At 36.7% G+C, this 25,878-nt stretch overlaps 1 protein-coding gene across 1 annotated transcript; it reads right to left on the bottom strand.

Moving 5' to 3' along the window:
• Positions 1–370: 370 nt before the first annotated feature.
• On the bottom strand, positions 371–24,481 carry LOC128133696 (leucine-rich repeat extensin-like protein 2). The gene is made up of 2 exons (XM_052771216.1): positions 23,839–24,481; positions 371–537 (listed from the first exon to the last, which is right to left on the bottom strand). The coding sequence occupies exons 1-2, from the start codon at positions 24,479–24,481 to the stop codon at positions 371–373; spliced, it is 810 nt and encodes a 269-aa protein (XP_052627176.1).
• Between the last annotated feature and the right edge of the window lie 1,397 nt (positions 24,482–25,878).

Raw genomic sequence — 25,878 nt, 5'->3', positions numbered from 1 at the left:
CAAGTATTAGTGCATTAAAAATAAAAATATGTTTTCATTAATGACATAACATGTTGGGTATGTACCCAATGGAATGGTTCGGTTCTGTTAAAATAGTATTGTAAATACTATTGTAAATTCATTTTCTAGAATTTAATTACCATATATTTGGCATTGTAGTTTTAACCCTTTAAAATCTATATATCACATCAAGGAATTTTTTTATGTTCCTTTTATTGAACAATTTATTAGTGAAGCCAAGATGATAAGAATACCAATATGTACATTAGGTATTTTAGACATTTGCAAACTACAAATAAACTAAGAAGCAGTTAAAATAAAATTATTGAAAAGAAAGCTAATTGAATGCAAGTAAAAGATAACTGTTGGATTACCAATTCTGCCCCCAGTTTCTTGACATTTGATGCCATCTAGCTTTTAACCCTTTAATTGCTACTGAATGAACATCACCAACGCCAGCCACATATGAAATCAGTAGCAAACTGAAAATACGAATAGGCATGGAAGCTAATTCCACACCTTCTAATGCAGGATACCCTACAAAAACAATGAAAAATGCATTAATTGAAGCATCTGAATAAAAATCACTTAAAAAGCCAAAATTGGGATAACAATTTAAAAGTAACACTACATTACTTTCCTTGATATGTTGAAATTAGACATCATCTTGTACATCCGGTGGAAATGAACAATTAAGTTGTACTAAATTATAAACTTTAAAAAGTCAAAAAGCAAAATAACTTGGTCAAACAGTGAACAAAAAAGAATTTATGTTTAAAAATAGGAAATTTATAAGATGAATACCAAGTGTGATTTGAATTTTAGATCTTCAAGGTCAACGTTTACAAGGTATGGTTCATTGCTTGAATAAGAGCCAAATACCTAGCAGCATAAAAATAATGAGGTAATGGATGCATAATTAGCTTCTTAATCAGTTAATTTGAACACATATGTAACATTGAACACTTATGTTTCTCTAATGGTGATCTTCATATTTTGAATTTTAGCATAAGATGACGAATTAAAGAATGTTGGCTAGCTTTAATGATTTATTCTTAAAGTTCTAACATCAATACCTTTAGCAAAATAGACATGAACAGATTTAATGCAAAACCGAATTTGAAATTCAATTCAAACTAAGAACCTTTACCATGCTTAAAAACAAAACTCGATCTTAATTTATCTCATTGCCTCCACTCCAAGGGTAGAATCATCCAATTCACAACATTAATTTGTTAATGTTATTTATGTCACTGGTTCTCCAATACTTCGAACACCAATTACAGCAAAATTTGTCCGAACTTCAAATTTTCTATGATGATAACAACAAAATTGGGTTGAGAAGTGACGTAAGCGGGGAGTACCATGCCATGTACGCTCATCGTAATCATGAGATAAAGACGCAGATGCCAAGCGCGTACGCCCAGCGTACCAAGAGGTACGCGCAACGTACGCATGCAGCCCCTAAAACCCTAAAATTTAGGGTTTGATCCCTATATAAAGAACCTTATGCCCTTAATCCAGACTCCCTCTCACCTTTAAGCAACTCTCACGAAAACCCCAATCCTTAGTTGTGTGTTCTTGTGATTTGGTAGCCATTTGAAAGCATTTGGTGTTGTTTTGGTGTTTTGGAAGAGAAGGAAGTTGAAGAATGAGCAAGGACTTGAAGAAAGCTTGTAGATCTAGGGGATTATCACCATTTCTGACTCATTTGAGGTATCAAGCTTCAAACTTGACTATTGTATGCTTAGATGTAGTGTTGGGGTGTTTTATGGGTTATTTTGACTCCATTGTTATGTTTTCTTGTGTCTTGATAGTTCCTGACCATAAGAGTTGTCCTTTTGAGCTCTTGGAAGCACTTAGAGTCATAAATTTTGGACCTTGATAGTTAATCCACAACCATGCAAGTGTGTGTTGGTCACAAAGTTTGTTCAAGGACATGAATCTTGTTTTAACCCCCATCCATGCATGCAAATACATAAAGTTTGTAACTTTATGGTTTAGGATGTCTTAAATGACCTGGATTTATGTTCTGGACGTTAGGACTTAGTGGATTAAGTCACAAAAGGATTCTTATGGAAGCTGGTCAGTACATTGGGTGTGTACCTTGGTACGCTGCGCGTACTGGGTCAACTTCCCGCTTTTGGTCAAGGCAAGCGTATACTGGGCGTACATGCCAGGTATGCCGTGCGTACGCATGCAGAGTGGCAAAAATGGGTTTTTGGGCCTTAGGAGTTTAGGCATGTATTGTTGGGCCTCATGGACCACTATAGAGTAAGGCCTCTATGCCTGGAATTAAGATTTATAGTTTTCACCCTTTTAGGTCATATTGGCCGAAATGATGTATTTTGGGCTAAGAGTGTGTTGGGCTTTGATAAGGCCAATTTGAGGAGTTGGGCCCAGTTTAGAAAATTGGGCCATTGGTGGGCCACTTGTGAGTTTAGGAAGACTACTTAGATTTGGGCCTTTCATGTTATGGTGTTGGGCCTTAGGTATTGGCCAAATTAGATCAGGGGTAAAATGATCATGTTACCCTAAGAAGGATTATTAGTGTCTGATTAAGTGTTATTGTGGTAATGATAGCTTAGGGAGTCGTCGAAGCTACCGCTAAAGATTCGTACCGTGAGATTCTGCATTTAATTTATGAGGTGAGTCACCTCCCTATATGAGTGTCAAAGGCACCAATGCCGGACCATTAGTAGTTGTTGTACTTGAGATGATTGTCTTTGTGATAAGTTGTAACGCCCGGGTTTTCAGGGCTAAGCATTTTTGTCAATGTAATAGTCTATGTCAACTCTTGTAACTCTTTTGAAGTAATAATATTTGAGTATTATGTGAATTATGTGTGTTTATGTGTTTATTATTTAATTATAAATGTATAATTAATAAAGAATAAAAATGAGCGTCAAAATTAAAGTGTGAGATAATCCCGATATCTCTACATAAAGTTGTAGAATATGTCTCAAGGTTTCCGTGCATATAAGGAACGCTGAAATCTGAGTTATAACGAAGAAGTTATGACCCGTCGAAGTTTCACGACAGAACTGGCACGATACCAGGAAGCGTGAATAGTGAATTTACGATAGAGCGAGATTTAGCCTCAGCAATCTAAACGAAATTCGTAGAATATGTTAAACTAAGAACGTCGATAAAAAGAACGCCCAAATCTGACTTCGTATGAAAAAGTTATGATTTTTCGAAGTTTCGGAATAGTAGTGTACAGCCCGAAATTCGAATATTAGATCGAGCGGTTTTTAGCCGACACGACCTAAATGAGAATCGAAGATCTCGTTGAGAGTAGTGTAACGAGAAAAAGATGGGCGAAAACGGATGTCGGATGAAGAAGTTATGAGGATTTAACGGACCAATCGTGTCCCGGCCCGTTAATAATATAAAATTTAAAATCGAGCCAAAATTAGCCAACAAAGTCTTAACGAAAGTTGTAGAGTATGTTCTCACCTTCGCGTGGATATAAAGAACGTCAAAAACGGAGGTCGTACGCGAAAGTTACGAATTTTTGAAGTTGAAGTATGAAAATGCGAAGTCTGTTGCGAGATTGATGACGTGGCTGCATCTGGGCCACCCATCGCTGATGAAGGAACGTGCTTCGGATCTTGACACGTCGCCCTTCGCTTACGCCCCGCGTCCGAAGTCTGTACGCCCCGCGTACCCTCGCCCTGATCTACTCCGAGTGTTAGACAGCTGGACCCTCGCTGGCGCTCTTATTCGATGACTACGCCCCGCGTAGGTCCGAGGTACGCCCAGCGTACCGAGGCCTCGCAGGGCTATAAAAGGAGGCCAAGATTTCTTCATTTTTCACACCAAAATCACTTCTCTCTCTACAAGCTTTCTCTCTATAAGTGCTATAAATTCCCGTAAGCCCTAGTTAAGCCCCTTAGCACCCTAGGGAAGCCCCGAGGCTCCCGGAGTCCCGAGAAAAAGGAGTTTTTCGGTTTCGAAACGCTGCTCCAATTAAGTCCCGGTTTTCGATAAAATTCGTTGTAAGTATGCTACGCTTACGCAATTTTTAATATAGCTTTCAAATAATTATAGGAATGTTATTAGGTCCTTAAAATAATTATTTGGGCTATTATTATGAGTTATATCGAGTATTATTAACGCTTAATAATACTCGGACTAATTAATTTGTCACGGTTATCGTTAAACTAAACCCTAGTGGTATCGATACTAGGTTTTATCAAAGGAATATCGTTTTGAGAGTATCGAAACGCTGTCCGAGTGCTGAGTCACCACCTAATCTGGTGAGTGCATAGTTACTTTCAACTTACAGATAGATATGAAGTATTTTATATAAATTACGTGCTATGTGTGCATATTATCTGAATACTTGCTATCTATGTCGGATGAACATTGTTATACATGTTTTCAATGATTTAAACTGTATATGTATTTTATATCTACGAAAATGTTGGGGTAAAACATGGGTAGATGTAATAGGTGATGTGTGATAAAATGATGAGAGGCCTCGACGTTGATGTTGTTGATTCTGTCATCTAGCGGAGTATGTATGACGACCACAGACTCTTCTAGACAGTCCAGTGGAACACTAGCAGGCTTGCAACCTGTAGGTGTTTGTGAACGATGTGTTCACCGGTGTACTCCATCCCCCACATGGTTGCCTTTAGGACATTTATTGATGAGGAATCCCCTTAGCAGTAGTGTCCGGCCCGATGATGATCCTTAGGCTAGGTCCCTTATGATAGGTGATTAGGGACGTAAAGTGAGGATAACGGGAACGGGTAATTGGGTTATTGTTGATCGATGAAATTAATAAACTTATTTATTGTGGGTTGAAAACCCTATGTGCTCACCAGGCTCCCAAGCCTGACCCATTCAGTTTTATGTATTACAGGTAGTGGCGCATGAGCATATGTGTGATGTTTTGGACGAGGGATTACGGATATAGGCCTGTAGATATGAAATAATGTAGTAAGGATTATATTGTACTGTTTATGCTTTTGATTTGTACGAACATGACATCCTGAGTCTTTTAATGAAATACATTTCTATGGAAATGCTTTTGATAAATCTTTATCATATTTTTGTTTTGGGCCAAATTCCGCAACACTTTCATTTAAAATGTAACTCTGATTTTTAAACAAAGCATAAACAAAACCGGTCTTTTCTGGCCATGATTTTGGGGATGTCAAATAATTGTCTGGCTTGCCACTATCTGTTGTGTTCTATGTGCTTACTTGTTACTATATTATATGGTAGCGGTTAAGAGTGAAATAGACCCAATATCCGGTTGAAATAGACCGAAGGGGAGGCCAGCACCCAAATATGCTTGGTAGTATCCGGTTAAAATAGACCGAAGTGGAGGCCATCACCCAGATATGCTCGACATTATCCGGTTGAAATAGATCGAAAAGGGGGGGGGCAGCACCCATATATGCTTGGCAATGTATTTGTTATTGTTGGATTTAGTGTCTAAGCCCATAACTATAATTGGTATGTACTTGACCGGAGAGTAGCATGGTCCATTTGGGTTGCATGGCACCAGAACAATTTGTATGGATGGACTTTTGAGAAGAGCATATTTATGATTTATTAATATATTATAAGTTCTAATATATTAATATGAAATCATATGATTTAATTAGTATTGATCAATAACTAATTTGGAATTAATTGTGTGATCAAAAGAGACTAATTAAATAAATGTGGATTGATTGTGTAAATCATTCATTCTTATAAAGTGGGCTTATGATCCATAATCCTTTATGTTGGGCTAAACCCATGTGGTGACCCATGGATACTCCATGGAGGTTAAAACCCATGGAGCATGAGGAATGTGGAAAGTCATGAACATTAGGGTTTGCATGGTGTAACCCTAGTTGTGTCACACTATATAAAGGACCCCATAGCTACTAAAATCGGCACTTAAGTAAAAGGAAAGAGGGCTAGCCGATTTTGAGTGCAAGTAAACTTCTCTCAAGTTCTTCCAATTTTTGGTGGTGTTGTGTGAAGAATTTGAGGCATCACACTTTGGGTGCTAGGCTCTTAAAGGCTTAAGTAATCAAGCTACAAGAAAGGGTATGTCATTCTACTAGATTTTGTATTACATATACTTCATAGTATGCTAGTTAGGATGAAACCTTGGAAAAAGGAAAGTTTGCATGTATAATAGAGAAAACATAGATCCAAGGTTTCTAGGGTTGCATGCACACCTTAGGAGTGTTAGAATGCTCAAAACCCATCAGTTATATGGTATGTGGTATGATGGGGGAACTCACTAAGATTTGTGCTTACCGTTTTGAGTTTTGGTTTCAGGTACCTCTTCTTCGAAAGGCACGGAGCCGACATCATTGCAGCGCATCACACCATGATTTCTGCACATGAGATTCGTGGGAGATATACCCTGATGATATTTTATTGTGAGATGTTTTGATATTTGACATCTTGGTTTTGTTATGGGATGACACGATGAATGTTTTTAATACTAATAGTTTCTTTATTACTTATTTAAAAATAAAATTTTTGGTCTTAAATTTTGGGATGTTACAAGTTGGTATCAGAGCCTTGGTTTGAGAGATTCGGGCACACCTTTTGGGTGTCTGGACTCAAATCAAGGGTTGAAAGATTTTTACAAGAAAAATATTTTTTTTTTCAAAATATTAAGGGTTTTAAATAAAGTACAAGGTGTGTGATGCGTGCGATCGGCCGAGCTCAAGTAAGTTTCCCTAAGATACCACATATGTTATGTTATAATATGAAGTATGAAATTGTGAACTGCATGCTAGATTAGGGCTAGAGATCTATGAAGGATGCCTTGTATGCCTACTGTATGTGCTATTTGAACTGCATGCTAGTACTGATTAGTCAGTGATATGATGGCCTGATTAGAATATGCTTAGTTGTGGTTAGTCAACGCTCGAACGCTATTTGCTTTGTTCTTTTAGGATTCTAGTTATCTTTTATTAACTAGTAAATGAATGCGTTAAGTTACATATTACGAGTGGCATAGTGTGAAACCTTTCGATGTTATGTATGACCCTGACGATTGTGTGTTTTTTTTAGAATGGTGTTAACACGTCACGGAGCAGGAGGTTCAGGGTCCAGGTCAGGTTTGGTTATGAGTTCCAAGCCGATTGATGATGAATTGTGCAAGTTCATTGCATTCGAGATTACGAGAGGCATCCTTGAGGCGATACCAATGATTTTCGGGTTAATCAAGGAGGGTATCATTGAGATGATGGAGAACCGCCTTAGGGCATTTAGGAGTGACATGGCGCCTGGCCAGTCAGGGACTCGCATGCTCTACATTAAGGATTTTGGGGGATATGGTGCACCAGACTTCTATAGGGTGAAATATCGTATTGTAGCTAGGGGATGGATTACGGACATGGAGTCTGCATAGATGAAGAGCTTCTGCCCTGAGGGGTCAAAGGTCAGGTTTGCTGCTAGGTGTTTAAGGGAGCGGGCTAGAGACTGGTGGGAGGCAGTTAGTGATACGTAAGGAGCCCTAGCCATTGAGGCTATGACCTGTTGGACTTTGTGACTAGATTCTAGGCTGAGTTTGCACTAGTTATGGAGATTCAACAGTTAGCTAGAAAGTTCTTAGATATGAGATAGACTACAGAGACAGTAGCAGAGATTACCGCCAAGTTTAGGGAAAGGGCCTTATTGGTGCCTTAGTACGCGGGTGATGATGAGATGAAGAAAACCTGGTATCATGATATGTTGAGAGCTGACATTCAGAAGTATGTCAGTTATTTGGCATGCCCGAACTTGGATGATATGATAGCCAGGGCACGAGAGAGGGAGATTGATATAGAGCACCTTTGAAAGAGGAAGGAGGAGGCTGGGTAGACGATTGGGGTTTCGGCTAATAAACCCAAGGGATTTGACTCAAGGTCGATGGGCGAGCAGGGTCGAGGCCGCTGTGGGAAATGTGGCAAGATGCATGAGGGAGGTTGCAAGGCAGGGGGATCAGGCTGCTACAGGTGCGGCAAGACTGGGCACTTTAGCATGGATTATACTGCCCCTATCCCCGCTATTCAGACATCAGACATGCTTTATTTTCATTGCAACCAACGAGGCCATAAAAAGGCCAACTGCCCAAGATTGGTATCAGGAGCGCCAATAGAGGTGCTAGATCCAGTGACCCTGCGGATTATAGACGACCGACAGGGAAAGACAGATGCTCCTGTGGTGAGGAGCCAAGCCTTCCAACTGACCGCCAAGGAGGCGCGTGTCACACCAGATGTGATGACATGTATGTTTCTTCTCCCTATCTTTTATTATGTTTCAGTTTTGATATTTATGTTTCATGTTTTCTATTTTAGGATCGTTCCATGTGAACGGTAGTGCAATGTTGGTGTTATTTGACTCGGGAGTTAACCGATCTTTCGTTTCGCTTGCACACAGTAAGAGATTTGCCGAGTCTACGGGCATGATGGATTGTCCTTTAGAGGTCGAGATTGCGGACGACCGGTCCATCCGGGCATCAAACATTTATAGAGATTGTGTCCTGAGGATGTATGCCGAGCATTACCTCACGCATTTGGTTACCATTCCGTTGCGTAGGAACAAGATTATCATAGGCATGGACTGGTTGAGCCTAATGGGGCGGTGATTGACTGTGAGCAGTAGTTGGATCGGGTCAGAACTCCAAGTGGGGGAGAGCTAGTAATTCAGGGTGAGAGACCGCAACGTGGACTGGCCATGTGTTCCGCAACGAGAGCCCAACGCTACCTTCATTAGGGATGTGCAGGCTTTGTCGCCTACGTGATGGATACCCAGGAACAGGGTAAGGCGACTGTGAGCGATGTGCCAGTTGTACGGGAGTATCCAGACGTGTTCCCGGAGGACTTTCCTGGAGTACCTATGGAGAGGCAGGTGGAGTTCAGGATTGACCTAGTTCTAGGTGCGGCTTCGATAACCAAGGCTCCGTATCGGTTGGCTCCTCTCGAGATGCAGGAGTTGTGTACACAACTGTAGGAGCTATTAAACAAAGGATTTATCAGATGGAGCAGTTCCCCTTAGGGAGCCCCGATTCTGTTTGTGAAGAAGAAGGATGGGTCTTACCGGATGTGGATAGACTACCGGGAGTTGAATAAGGTAACAATGAAGAACCGGTACCTCCTCCCGAGGATTAATGCTTATTTTACCTGCTTCAGGGTGCATCTTGGTTTTCCAAGATCGATCTCCATTCAGGCTATCATCAAATGAGGGTCAGAGATAAGGATGTACAAAAGATTTGTTTTCGGACTCGCTATAGCCACTATGAGTTCGTGGTGATGGCATTTGGGCTCTCCAATGCTCCTACATCGTTCATGGACCTCATAAACCGCGTATGCAGACCGATGTTGGATCGGTCTGTGATAGTCTTCATTGATGATATCTTGGTTTATTCCAAGACGCAGGAGCAACACAAGGAGCACCTGATGGAGGTGATGAAGTCTTTGAGGAGAGAGAGACTCTTCACAAAGTTCTCTAAGTGCGATGTTTGGTTGCGCGCGATGTAGTTTCTAGGGCATCTCGTCAACCAGAACAGTATTCTGGTCGATCCGGCCAAGGTGGAGGCCGAGATGAGATGGGAGGTTCCAAGGTCTGCATCAGAGATTCAGAGCTTCCTCGGTTTAGCAGGCGGCCTTCGAGACTTTGAGGCAGAGATTGTGCGAGGCACCAATATTCAATTTGTTAGAGGGCGTTGAGGATTTTTTAGTATACTGTGACGCATCCATCTTGGGTTTGGGTGCAATATTGATGCAGAGAGAGCATGTCATCACTTAGGCCTCAAGGCTGTTGAAGCCTCACGAGGCGAACTATCCGATGCACAACTTGGAGTTAGGGGCAGTTGTCTTTGCCCTCAGTATTTGGCGACACTACCTCTATGGGGTCCGTTGTTCCATTTACACGGATCACAAGAGATTGAGGTACTTGATAGACCAGCCAAATCTGAACATGAGACAACGACGATGGTTGGACGTGGTGAAGGATTAAGATTGTGAGATCCTCTACCACCCGGGGAAGACCAATGTTGTAGCCGATGCATTTAGCCGCAAGGCATCTGCGGCCCCGATCAGAGACATCTGCCTGAGGATGATGGTAGTGACTCCGCTTTTGGAGCGAATTCGGGAGGCTTAGCAGGAGGCTATGAAGGAGGAGCATCGGAAGAGTGAGCGTATCTTGGGTCAAATTTCTTCCTTCGACTATGATAGCCACGGTTTATTGGAACTCCATCGCAGAGTGTGGGTTCCGTACTCGGGCGGTGTGTGCCAAGTCCTGATGGAGGAGGCACACAAATCCCGATTTTGCATCCGTCCCGGGGAAACGAAGATGTATAGAGATCTTCATCCTGATTATTTGTGGCCCTGCATGAAGAGGGATTTAACTTGGTACTGTTGGATATAGTGTCTAAGTCCATAACTATATTTGGTATATACTTGACCCGACCCGGCATGGTCCATTTGGGTTGTACTTCACCCGAACAATTTATGGATAATCTTTTGAGAATAGTATATGTTATTATTTATTAATATATTATAATTTCTAATATATTAATATAAAATGATATTATTTAATTATCTATAATTAATCTAGAATTAATTTAGAGATCAAAAGTATGACTAATTAAATATGGGCTCTTGTATTTATATAGTGTGGGCTAATGCTTATTTGGAATGGGTTAGGCTTGCATGGAAAGTCCATGGATACTCCAGGGAGCTTTAACCCATGGATCTCATGGAAATGAAAAGACATGGGTATTAGGGTTTACATGGATGTAACCCTAATCCACCACACTATATAAATGAGGCTTTAGTTCTTGAAATCACACTAGTTGTTTTGTGGGACTGCTTTTGTTAAATATGGGTTAACACCGAAATGTTTTTAGAACCATAGCATTTTAAAGTTTGAAAAAGTTTGAAAATATTAGGGTGTTACATCTATCGAGTTTTCTATCTACAAGTGAACTAGAATGAAGATTTTCTCAAACATATGAATCAATAAGATGAAGGTATATGAACTTACGAACTCTATATATTCACGCTAACTATTTGAAATAACCCATTTAAAGGAATTTGATCATTCCTATTGGTGTATATCTCAATATATATATATATATATATATATATATATATATATATATATATATATATATATATATATATATATATATATATATATACCATTATGTGAAACTCTTGTTACAATCACAAAATTGTTTATACCATCGTGTTACATCCACATTTATAAATATGTAAATGCGAATATGAGCCATCATCTTCATATTGACCCCAGGAATGCTCTTGGTTTATCCCCAACCACTCAAACAAACAGGTAAACCTTGAAATTTATTAAAACAATAATAGAAAAGTAGCTATTTTTTGGACAACAAGAAGAAGTTTATTGAAAGTATAACTAGCGAGGAGCTAGAGTTACAATCTATTGAGACATTACATTATCGTTTAGGGTTTTGTCACCAATTAAACCAATCCAGCAATGTACCTTTCTTTCCTTTAGTTTTAGCCCACTAAAAAATTTAAAAGCTTTAGCCTTAACCTCGCCAGCCAAGATAATGCATACATGATTGTTTTTTTTTTTACTACAGCAAGAAGAACCAATTTGAGAGATTCTGTGATCCTTTTTTCCATCAACGGGACAACATTAACATCCACAACGTATCCAAAGAAGTAGGCTTAAGAGGGCCTTCTCGCCACCAATTATGGAATATTTGAAGAACAGGTGCAATTCAGTCTCTGGTTTAGTGCTCGTCTTTGATTATACAAAGTAGCTACTTGATCATACAAACTATTCTTTATGAGCACCAATATGGTATTGTGAAGTTTACTTATGTCTGAAATATAGTGACAAAATCATGAAATGGTTAAAGTGATAAGATGAAGTTAAGCATGGCTATAGTTTTCTATAAAAATCAATTTGTAAATATCTGGATAACAAAATTTTATCAAAGTTTATAAAATCTTTTAATGACAAAATTCATGAATTATGATTTCATATTTGTGGTAGAAACTAATATAAAAATATTACATGAGAGGAAACCATTTAGGATAATGACAGAAGCATAAAGAGCACAAAGAAGTGATGTGTTATGTATCTATCCACTTCATGTCCTCTCTGTGCTCTCTATCTTCTGTCAACATCTACGGAATACCTTCTCTTATTTAGTGTATTTGTGCGTTATTGTGTGCTCATGAGATACCCTAATGCTGCTAACTATTGTAAAGAAAAAAAACTTGTAAATAATCAAAGAAAAGGTAATTAAGGATTAGAGGATGCATGAAAGCGATAAGAAAGTGTAGTAAGTTTGTAACTTCGTATTTGTGCTACAAAAACTTCAACATGAATCATATGCATTGTAAACGATATAATATAAAAGTATTAAGAGATGAGAATATTTAGGATAATGACAGAAGTATAAAGAGCACAAAGAAGTGATGTGCTACGTATTTGTGCGCTTCATGTCCTCTCTGTGCTCTCTATCTTCTGTCAACATCCAGGACATTCTCATCTCTAGTGTATATGTACATTGTTGTGTGCTCATGAGATAGCCTAATGTTGCTAAGTATAGTAAAAAAACCTTGATTAGAAGAGTTCATTTAGCTAGTAAGGTTAGAATGAGATCGATAAACTTGAAAATAATAATAAAAAGGTAAGGATTAGAGGATGCATGAAAGCAATAATAAAGAATAATTACTTCATATTTATGCTACAAAAACTCAAACACAAATCATATGCATTGTTAACGATATAATAGAAAAATTAAGAGACAAGAATATTTAGGATAATGACAGAAGTATAAAGAGCACAAAGAAGTGATGTGTAATATATTTGTTCACTTCATGCCCTCTTTGTGCTCTCTATCTTCTGTCAACATCCGTCATTCCCCTCTCTTGATCAATTTCATGCATCCACTTGAGATAGTTGCATTAATTGGTACATTCTTGTTTGCTCATGAGATACCATAATACTATCAACTAATGTATAAAAAATGATCTCGTCAAAGGGACATGTTTTAACCATTAAACATATCATGAGTTTTAGTAATACGATACTAATAAGATGTAAGAGTAAAAACCTAATAAAAGAAGAGAATTAGAGGATGCATGAAAGCAAAATATATAAAGAATAAGAGTTATGCACCGGGAATATACAACATAATTGATATTAAATGACTCATTCCTATCTATGCTCTTTATCTCTTGCCGAGAGGATACTATCAACACTCTTTCGCTCTCTACTTTTCATGGGAGAAAAAGGAAGGGATAAGTTCATTTTTGATGAATAGAAAACCCACAAGATGTCCCTATTTATAGGGAAAAACTCTCATGTCTCTTAAAATAATACAATTTAATACCATCTTGTTTGAAAAAGATTCCATCTGATATTGATGTGTAAAATGAATTGTTACTTTTTAAGATTGCAATTTTTTATTTTATATATATATATATATATATATATATATATATATATATATATATATATATATATATATATATATATATATATATATATATATATATATATATATATATAATACAAAAAAGAAAATTCAAATATTTGAATTACCATGTAACATAACTTAGAATTTTGCTTAAAAACTAGATTTTTTTCATATATATATTGGAACAAAAGATAGTATGATATTAAATTTTTATCATAAAAATGTTAAGGAAAAGAAGAAGATTTGAATTTCTAAACATAACAAAATGACATGTTTCTATTGCATTTTGATTTGAAGGGGTAAGGATGTATGATCACTCTGGTTTAAACATTATTACAATTAAGTAGAAATAATTTATGGAAATAGTTTGTATGATTTGGTCAGATTAACACGTTTAGTCCAACTTTTTAGAAGTTAATAGGTTGTATATTGTGGTTTCTATAATTTGCACCAATGTTCCTTGGTCTATAAGTATGTTAAAAAAAATTATTGTTAAACACATACAAATAACCATTTTACCGTTATTATTATTTTTTGATGTTTTGTCTTTTGTTCTATTATTTCCATTAATCTTAAGTCATATTTGTTATTTTTATCAAATCCAAATGACACACAATTATCAAGAAAAATTGGTACGGTGTATGAGGCAATACAAAACTTGGAAAAAAAAATCAAGAAAATATTGTAAAAGATTTTTTGTTTAAAAAAGTTGGAAAAAAAGTTGAAAAATATTATAAAAAGGTATTAAAAAGTTGTCTAAAAAAAACTAAATTTTGATTGAATTCGAAAAAAAAAAAATCGGTCTAAATTGTTAATAAAATTTAAAATATTAATCAAAAGTGTAAAACTTATAAGAGTGTAAGATATATTCAACATAAGATAGCACATAACAATATAGAAAACATTAGTTAACTATCCTTTTAAAACATAAAACGGATGACTTGACAATTTTAAAACACTCTCAAAAATTAGTTTTTAGAAAACAATGATAAACCTTTCTTTAATCAAACACCACTATATAACCACAAATAGATTACGGCATATATAATACCAGTTATGTCTAGGGCTGTGCATGGGTCGGTTTGGGTCGGTTTTGGACCCAAACCCAACCCAACCCATAAGTGGCCGGTTTCTGGTTTTCAGAACCCAATAGGATCGGTTTCTCGGATTCCAAGGTCGGTTTGGACGGTTTTTCGGTTTCTTGGGTTCAACCCATAACTTATGTCTACATTCCGTGTATGAAGCAACTCCAACTAAACTTTCTTTGTCATCCTGTACCTAGAGCAGTTTTCGTAATTTAGAAAAAGCATACAATGGGCATATAGAATGTCGACCATACTAGAACATGGTAGGAACAATAGTGACGTGATTGACATTTACGTGATTTAAACGTAGCTTGATATGTTGCTGGTGACTGTTTAAAGACCTTTTTCTTTAATTGGTCTTCTAAGAAAATTCTACTTTTGTCACTTCAGGAATATCAAGTCCATATAAGAATAGAATAATGCAAAATAAGTGGGAGCAGAAGCCTGGGAAAGAACAGTAAGATGGAGAAGCCCCAGCCATAAATGCCTTATCATTATGAAAAATATTCCAATATCATCTCTCCACTTGTCATTGCCCCACGACTTCTTCATCTGATGTTTTTATTCGATTAAGTATATATCATGTTATTAACGGATCAAGAAATTTCGACATGATTAAAATTCAATTGTAGATTGGTCGTTTCTAGTTCAATGTACTTGAGAGAAAATACGTCAAGCATCATGGATCGACCATACGAATTTGGTGAATAAGTGCTATATCTTGGATGTCCGTTCTCATGTTGGTAGCATAAGGAAAAATTCAACCACTTCTTAAAGCCGGATATTTCCATCATGCAAGAAAATCTGAAAAGAAGATTTTATAAATGAAAGGAAGGAATAGAAACTCTCAAAAGATAACAACGCCAAGTCAAAAAAGAAATAGAGTAAATTATACAAATGGTCCCTATGATCTTAGATAATTTACATGTTTGTTCCTAACTTATATTTTGAACTTGAAAAGTCTTTATTGTTTATTTTTGTTGCGCCTCTAGTCCCTACATAACATTGCCCTTGCTAACTTCTTTTTCAATTATTTTGTTTTTTATTAACTTATTAAAAAAATTATAAAAAATATATTTAATAGATTTCGACCAACCCTTTCATCTTTCTCATAGGATGCTCACCTATTCATCTGCTACCTCATTTCAATGGTGAAACTTATCCCTTTTACCCATTTCTTCACTGTCGCCTACACTTCTCCTTCTTCAATTTCAACCGTCATCTGTCAACTGTCGGACGCCACCACCATTGCCACTATTTCTCTCATGTCGACCCAAGTACCTAACCATCACTATATCAATGTCCTAGATCTACCTCGACTCCAGAAACGACACAACCCATCAATGTGTCTACGTCCGACGAACATCAATGCCGGACAAAACCATTAGGTTGATTTCATCTGATTTCATGACGTCATCATCGATTTTATCAGAAAGTGTTCTAGAAAAGGTATCGTCATCGGTTACATAGGCTGCTTAGAGCAAGTCCATCGGAGACTGTCGTAGATCTTCGTCGTCAATGACGACATCTTAACTAGCATCTTCTTCTCCAATAAACACCCATTTATAACCACAAAACCTTATTGATATTTGTGATATTGTCGGCATGCACTATATGAAACACATACGACGCCAGTGATAACTTAAGGCTGGTGAAACTCTGCTCCGGTGAAGTGGTTTTGTAAAATTGATTTCACAATTTTAAGGTTCTTGTTTGTCAAATCGATATGGTATCTCTGTAATCATCATCAAATGTAAATTATGGTTCCAACTTCTCCCTTCCTATGGTTCCAACTTCTCATTTCCCCTTATTTCATCGGAACCACCACCATGATTTTGTAGAAATGGTTTTCATGATTTTCTGTTAATAGGTTTCATGATTGTTCTTGATTTTGGTTTAATCTAGGTTGATTACAAGTTTTGATTTTGATTATCCGGTTTGTATTTTATTTTGACTCATCACGTTTGCTCTTGATTTTAGATTTGTTTCCATGAATCCAACCATGGTTCCGATGGTTGACGGTGGATAGTTGTTATTTTAGTAGGGAGGAGGAGCAGGTGGTGGTGGGTTGGGTTTAATCTGGTGGCGGTATAGTTTGTGATAGTATACTCTGGTGGCATAAATAGGAGACGCAAGTCAGGAAATAGAAGCATGAGTATTTGATTATTCATAAATATACAGTAATAAGTTAAAAAACATAAATAATAAAATTAATTTAAAAAACTTAATAAGGACATAATAGTATTTTTAAGTTATACAGGACCAGAAGCTCAACAAAAATAAAAAATAAGGATCTTCTGAAATAAAAAAAATAAAAATAAATTAGTGACAAAACCCATAAATTATCCCAAACCACATACCCTATTCATATATTCCTTAATAAATGAAGGTTTTTTTTTTGCCACATGTCAATTTTTCAAGAGTTTTCACAATTGTCATTTTCTGTTATTTTTAAAATAAATATTACCCACTTGTTAATTTTTGATTTGTTTCAATTTTTAAAATTAAAGTCATATATTTATATATGTAAAATATTAAATATCATATATATGATATTCAATTGCAATAAATATGTTTCTTTCTTATTTTAAAGTTGTACATTAATAAATATTTTCTGTTAACATTTTAATATTTTATTTTTTTTAAATCAACCGGTATAATACATAGGTTTTATACCTAATAATTTAACCAAAGGAATAACGAAGTTGACATCTTTAAGCACAAAACAAGGTAACCATTTCAATTATTATTCGTAATGAACATGGAAAAGAATAAAACACAAAAACAGAATGTCCAAAAACATATTCTGATACCTCAGTCAAAATATTATCAGGGAAAATAGTTACGCTTTGTTTGACAATATATAGTATGTCAAGTAGGGCTGGCAATTCTCGACACGACACGCGACACGACCCGCGACACGATACGAAATAAATGGGTTTGGGTTGAGTTTTTCAACCCGCCAACCCGCTAACCCGCCAACCCGTCAACCAGTTTATTAAACGGGTCATATATGGATTTTTCAAAAAATAAACGGGTTGACCCGCCAACCCGTTTATATTCTTAATAAAAAAAAATATTTTATTTTTAAATGTATTTATGTATCAAGTATTAATATCTAATAACTATTATAAAAATATACCATTTATTCATAGACCATTTGACTGTTTTGATATTATGACTCGTGGTGAATGGTCTAATGTCATAAGTCGTAACCTATAAGGCTAAGTTTGTAACATGTTTCTATGAATGTTTTTAATTTTCATTTGGATGTTTAAGACTTAAATATGTAAAATTCAAACCCATGAACCCAAATCTGACACACAAACCCGCCAACTTGTGAACCCGTTTAAATAAATGGGTTGGTGGGTCATATATGGGTTTATGTTCCAAACCCGCTAACCCGTGACCCGCCAACCCGTGACCTGTATATTTAAATGGGTTGTGTTTGGGTTGACATATTTTGACACGCCAACCCGCCAACCCGCGACACGCCAACCCGAACACGACACGATTGCCAGGCCTAATGTCAAGTCTTATTTCATTATGACTATCGTTCTACATAAACAAAAATAGACCGATTCTAGAGATATAGTTGACGTGTAAATTAATTTATTAAATATTAAATAAAATTATATATATATATATATATATATATATATATATATATATATATATTCAATAGTGAATCATAATTATTGGTTTTTCAAGGAACCAAATCTTTTTTTCAATTTCTAAAACTTATTTTTTATCGAAAAAAATCTAAAAATATCTAAATTCATATATTAACATTGTGAATATAAAAAATATTTTTCGGATTCACGTTGTAAATTTTCAAAAATTCACATTGTGAATTTGACGTAAAAAAAATCGAATTTTATATCATTGAAAAAAGGATAAAAAGTTATGAATTTCTGTATTTTTAGTTTTTTTTTTTATAAAAAATAAGTTCTAAAAGTTAAAAAAAGATTGGTTCTTTGGTTAATTATGGTTCTCTATTGAACCTCATCCTATATATATATATATATATATATATATATATATATATATATATATATATATATATATATATATATATATATATATATATATATATATATATATATATATATATATATATATATATATATGGTTATCTTATTATGTTCTAACAATCTTCATTTTGGATCAATCATTTTAGTTATTTTATGAAACTAATTAATGCATATATATATATATATATATATATATATATATATATATATATATATATATATATATATATATATATATATATATATAAGAGTTCATTTGAGACTAATATAATTTGTGAGACCGTGAGATTAAATTTTTTTAGTAAAATATTCTAATATTTTGTTATTCCGAAAAACAGAATATGCAACGTATTCTAACATTATATGTTTTAGAATATTTCAATGTAAAATATGTTAAAGTTATTTTTTCAAAATATTAGAATATTACACATTTAATTTTTATAAACACTAAAATATTAGAATATTTCAATAGAAAAAAATGGTCTCACAGTCTTACAAAATTAGACCGTCTCACATGAACCTAACCATATATATATATATATATATATATATATATATATATATATATATATATATATATATATTATATATTATATATATATATATATATATATATATATATATATATATATATATATATATATATATATATAAATCCAATAAGAAAGAAATATTTGGGAGGAAATGTAAAAAGTGTATCATTTTATAATTTTCGGCGAATCAATAAAATAAATCTTTAAATAATAATATAAATATAATATGAGTTTCATAAAAAAATAATAAATAAACACATCGATGCTTCATTTTTGCTATGATTCACCATAGTTGTTCGAAAAGTGAATCGAAAGTTGATTCAGTAGAAAAAATGAATTAAGTGCTTTTTTCGAGATTTTTTTTATGAATTATGTTACTTTTATATCATCTAATGATTAATTTCGTTGATTAACTAAAAAATATGCATATTGTGCAATTCTTACCCGTCCTACCAAATATTTGTTTCTTATTTTATCTTTATATAAGTTAACTTCTAGCATTACCACAAACATACCTCCCACCCAAACGTGACGTTTGTACATGATATCTAAGATCACCAACATCACTCTAGGCGCGCACAATGGGACAATGTGTCTGAATGATCACCTAGAAAACCATTGGACCCGATTGTGGCTGCAGCTCTCTGACTCGCCAAAATGTCCATACAACGTATGAATCCAAATTAAGGCTATTACCCATTGAATGTATATCCCATTATTTTAGTTTATTATTAAGTCTCACCTATGAGTTATACATGTAACAATTTTACCTCACCGTTTTTATCATTACAATTTAACAATCTCACCATTAAACATTTTAAATAGAAAAAACTCACCAATTAACATTTATCAGGTCATCACTCACCAAATAGTATTTTAGCATGACATAACTCATCAAACAGTATAAACATGATAAAACTCACCAATTATTAAGCAATACATATTTACAAATTCACCACATGAATTCACACTTGAGTGTGTATTGGAATATTCATTTTAACAATGTACCTACTAGCATGCGTTTCACTAGTTTCATATTATCATGTGAAAATAGAACCTTAAAATGCATATATCACATTTCAATCACAAACTCAAATCATCACCACTAGCATGACCCTAGCATTCTTTTCATGCATAAATTCATCATTTTATTATATCTAGCATATAAAGTTCTCCTAAAATATTTCGTACTACCATATGCTATATTTTTAGAAGTAAGAATCATCAAAAATTTATATTATAACATCTCACACACAAGCCAATGTTATGAATTTGTAGCAAAACATATAAGCATCCAAATCATGTACTTAGTAAGCCACAAGAATTAACTCACCTTAAATCTAAGTTATGGGAAGAAATGAACTAGAAAATACACTCTCCAATAGACCACTAAGTACCCTAAATGGTTTCATAAAATCCTAATTGGAAACAAGCAATCAAAACATAAAAGAAAGTCTAAGCTTCATATTTTGAAATTTTATAACCCGACCACTATTCAGTGTTTTGATCATAAAAAATAATCTACAACTCCAAATAGGATGTTATTGGACATTCATAAAACTAGACTGAATTTCCCAAATTTTGTTCTTTTGGTGATTTTCTCTAATTCGGAACAAAAAGGCATCTACAGCCCCCATAACACAGGTCGACGAATCTATCCAGATTTCAAACATTTGACAATCATCACCAAATACATCAAGGATGAAGAAAAGGACATAAAAATAGATATGGGTGGTAAGAAAGTGATTTATACCTCTTTGAGATATAGTGAATTTTTAGGAGAAAGAAGGAAGAAGGTAGATTTGATCAATACAAGAAGAATCCTTACTCGAAAAGCACCAAAAACACTACGCCACCTTCTTGGATCTTCACTAAAACTTCAAGAATGGAAACTAAACTTATGAAATCACTTTAAAGGGAATTGGAGGCTACAACTTAGGGTTTAATAGGTGAAAAATTAAGTGATTCCAACATTTAGGGTACATCCTCGTTAAATACTAGATGACTATCAATCTAGGCCTCTAAAGTTTGACGAAATGACTCCATGACTCATATATATGATCAAGTATCATTTCCTTGCACCTTTTGCCCCTAGAAGTTAACGTTAACCAACCAAAGAGGTAAGTTAACATGGAGAAATAACACAAACTAACCTTGGTGATGGAAATGGAAGGTTCAAGTCGTTGCAATCCTCCCCTCCATAAGAGGATTCCGTCCTCGAATCGGAAATCAAAACGAACATGCGAGGATATAGATCCAGTAAGAAGGAAATATTTGATAGGAAGGATAAGAAGTGTATCATTTTATGGTTTTCGGAAAATCAGCAAAAACAAATGATTTGCAAAAAAAATCAAAAAAACACATCGGCGTTTCATTTTTGCGAAAATTCAGTGAAGTTGTCCGAAAAGTGATTCAAAATTTGATTCAGTAAAAAAAATGAAACATCAGTGCTTTTTCTAAGATATTTGATGAGTTATTAAAACTCTTTGATCGATTAGATCTTTGTAACAGGTAAATAATGAATCGTAAAAACAGTGAAGTAAAAACACAAGAATGGATCTGAATGAGTCGAATGATTAGAATACTCAATCCTCAGCAGAGCTCGACAAAGAACTTCCGTTGTAGAGGATATTAGGGTTACAAAACAAGAACGAAGAATATGCTGAATAATACTTTTCTAATCGTTACTATCATTACGTTCTAAGATGCATGCAAGCATCTATTTATATTAAACCCTACAAAACTCACGGATGGACAGGCCCATACCGGAGACAAAACTTGGACTAGCTAACGAGCCCAAAAGACGCAATACTAAACACGACCGAACAATCTCCCCCTTTGCGTCAATTTGGAGCGAGACTATTGTTTCTTTTTGCTTGGACCAGCAGCGGGAACCTTCTTCGTTGTATCAAACAGACGTGAGATAAGGGCAAGGATTGTCTGCCTGAAGCGAATGTACCATTGTATCATATCGTCAAAGTACTTCTTGTCATCCGCTGTGTTTTGCTTGCACCGATGGATGATCCCTAAGACATGTTCCAAACATACAGTGGTGTAGAGATGTTTGTCTGCCAAAGCGAAAAGACATTTCTGGCCTTCGCTTCTGGTAAACATGATAGAGTTTCTCTTTGGATCAATCTTCCCCATATGCATCATGTTAAGATCACTGGCAGAGCCAACAGGAGATATGGTAGGCTTTTTCTTGAATACGCTTGCTATCTCCTGGTCCATCTGGGCAACTTCCATGACATAGCATACAAGCATCCTCTTAAAGTGGTCAATGATCGGACCATATTCTGCTTCGTTTGTAAGACGGATGTTGTGCAAGATAATCCAGTCATGGGGATTAAGGTTGGGAAGATCTGCAAGTGAGATGGCATGTTCGGTCTTGGCAGATCCCCTCAGTATCTTGAACCGAACGTTGGTGAAGTTTCCTTCCCTGTACGGATTTAGAACCCGAACATTGATGATTTTCTGAGCGCTCCAAGTTTGGTATTGAGGTTGAGCGGCCTTCAGATAAAATTCGACTAAGTCCCGATCAACCTTTGGATGAGGATGAGGGAACTCAGCAACGTTGGCAAAGGCATGAAAAATAAACGCCTTTCGGGTCAGTGGCATATCGAACTGAGAGTCGATAGTGTTAGAACGATCTAAAGAGATCACCGGTTCTAGCCACAAGATACTGGGAGTTTCGATGGCTTCTTTCATCAGCTTCTCAAGAGTCCAAGGAGGAAAAAGAGTTTTCCTGCTCTCGATTAGGTCGTGGGCTTCTTTCTGTCTTCTTTTGGCTTCTTCAGCCTCTTTAGCCACACGAGCACTGATGTCAGCGTCTTTATCACGACCTTGCTTCTTCAGAAGGTCGACAATGGTCTCCTTATCATCATCTTCATCGCTCTCCTTAGCAATTTTCTTGCCCTTTTCTTTTACACCCGAACCTGAGGCTTGGCCTGTAAGAGGAGGTTCGGTTGTGTGAGTTGTTGTTGAAGAAGGAGGCGGTTGAGACACATTCTCTTTTTCTCCCCCTTGTTTCGGAATGGACACGAAATCAAGGAGCCCTTATATCTTGCTCAGTAGAGAGAGTGCGGGAGCAAGCTTCTCTGCAAGGTCACGCCTTACAGAATAATTAAGGACCGGGTCATGTGCTTCAAGGATGTTTGAGATAGCTGAGTGGACATCCGAAACACACTACTTAATCACCTCTCTTTCAGATCGAAGATAGTCAATCTCCTTTTGTGAGTTGGAGAGTTGAATACTCTTGACCTTCAGAGCAGTGGTCTTCCTAGCAAGAGTGTCCATGAGGGAGTTCTCAGCAGCGAGATCGTCTTGAAGCTTGGTGAGGCGCTCCTCAATGGTGGTCTTGAAAGCTGAGTTGTCGTCTGATAGAGTTTGACGAAGAGAAGCGAACGACTTCAGCTCTGATGTGACTGATGTAGCCAGCTGATTGACAATGGGTTCCAGCTTTGTCTTGGCTTCAACATTCTCCTATAACGATTTCAACAAAGAAGAAGCATCAGTGAATAGTTTATCGACTTTTTCGGTCGCAGCCTCACAGGCTTTGGTTGAGTTATCAATGGCTGCAGTGGCGGAGTCCAGAGAGACTTGATGAGCTTTGGAAAAAGCATCAACAATGTTCTGGATGGCAGCCTCAGAGATGGAAGACTGAGTTGTAGAGGAGGAGGCGATGAGCGAATCAATTTTATTGTTAAGCTCCTTGAGATGCCTCTTCGTGACAGGAGCATCGTAATCGTCATCACTCTGAACTTGATACGGACTATAATAGACCAAATCAGAGGTCATGTCCTCCCCACCGAGGAATGGTTCTTCGCTCTCTGCTGGATGAATAAGAGAGGAGGGGGGTGGTGAAGATGGAGGCTCGGTAGTTGTAGTAGGTTCTGGTTGGGTTGTATGTTCGGTAGTTGGTGGTGGTTTGGGTGCTTCAGTAGGAACCCCCGTATCAGATACGTTGGTTCTTACTTCTGCTGTGGTGGTGGTTACTTCGGTAAAGATGGGAGGGGGTATTGGGATGGAGGTAGGTGGTATTTCAGTGGTGGAAGTTATGGGGGGAATATAAATAGGAATAGTGAAGGGTGGAGAGGAGATTGGAGAAGTGGGAAAGTGAACTTCAGGGGTAGGGGATCGTGGTGGAGTGTTACCACGAGGAGAGCCTTCAGAAGCAGAACTCTCTTCCTCAGATTCGCTTGAGGATGAAGCGATGATTAGCTTTCGCCTCAGTTGGGTTTTTCTCCTCTTCAGCGGTGGGGATTGGACAGTCTTGGTGGTTTTTCTTTTCTTGGGAGATGGGCCTTTCACTCCCTTTGCTACCTGTTTTTCTTTGCCCTCGTCAGCCTTCTTTCCCCTTGGGGCAGGCTTGTCAGCCTCATGGATGGACTTGAGCATCTCAGGAGTAAGCTCTCTCGGACCAGAGCGTCGAAACTCCTTGTATGTTTTAAGAATCCGGCTGTCGGCAGGAACATCGCCATAGATCGTTTCCGGAATTGAACCGTTGAACTTAAATTTAGAGACATCGGAAACAATGATCTTCGTGGTATGGAAAGTACCAATCGAAGACATTAGGCAACCAGCAACAATGGGGATGTGGTACTTGTCCATCACCCATTTAGTAACAAGAGTCTAAAATTGGGCATAAGAAATCTCGGAGTGCCAAGATGTAGAAGATAGGCTCTGAATGAGTTGTTGGCAAAGGACCGACCCGTAGTCCATATTGATACCGTTGTAGATCCCGTACATAATCAAGATGAAAAGACGACTTGCCCCGTCTGATCCAACACTTCTTTCAGACAGCCCCTTGAAAAGCATGGTAAACAACCCATTCCACTGAGGAGGCAGGCACGATTTCTTGAATTTCATGACCGATGTTAGCACCTCGGTATACCCCATGTTGTAGAACATGTTGAAAAGATGACCCATTGGAATGGTTTCAGGGTTAACCCTAGATGAATCAGGTTTAAACCCTAGGAGTGAGCAAAATCTCTGCTTTGAAATTGACGCCTTGTGATTGAATACGTCGAAGAAAATCCGATCGACGACCTTGTCGTAGTGAGCGGTGGCGAAAATCTGTGATAGGAACTCCATAGGAACTGCTTCAACTTTGGTGAGAGCAGTAGCAATCGGTGAGTACTTCAGGCATTCGATTATCGGGAACATGAAAGACTGGTATGCATGGGGAGTAAGATCAATGATCAAACTCTGTTGGGGACGAATCGACAAGATGTGTGAAGTAGCATGAACTGATGAGGAATTCGCCATTGTTGTGGAGAGGTTGGGAGAGAAGATGAACAGTAGAATACTTGAAGGTTTCTTGCTCTCTGAAATGTGGGTGCAGTAAAGAGGTAAACAATGGTTTACGTTACCTTTTATACTGTGGGTAGAGGAGAGAGAAGAATCATTCCCAAATCTTCGAAGGAAATACGAAGGGATTTCCGGCGGTAATTGATGCGTGACAGCTAGTATGACCGATGATTACGCATGAGAGAGAGTGTCAGTTCCTATTCACACGCCTTCCCATCAGGCGCCGTTTGTAAATGAAACGGTTCCAATTCGCACGCCTGGCCTTCTAGCGCCATTTGAAATCAAATCGATTGGACTCCCGCCTGAGTCCGCACCTTATCGTCTTATCCTTTAAAGCAAAAGTGCCCACGTGGATCAATATGAACCACAACCTTTTAATTATTTCGCGTCCCATTAAAATTAATCCTTGTAACTGATGAAACCAGAATGTTGGAAAGTTAAAAAGATTTTCGTGCTTAGTGTGTAAAAGAAAAAGAAATAAAGCA

This window comes from Lactuca sativa, chromosome 4 (assembly GCF_002870075.4).
Source record: "Lactuca sativa cultivar Salinas chromosome 4, Lsat_Salinas_v11, whole genome shotgun sequence".
NCBI lineage: Eukaryota > Viridiplantae > Streptophyta > Magnoliopsida > Asterales > Asteraceae > Lactuca > Lactuca sativa.
Note: the sequence above shows the minus strand (reverse complement) of the source record. Positions and strands in the feature narration are given on the sequence as shown.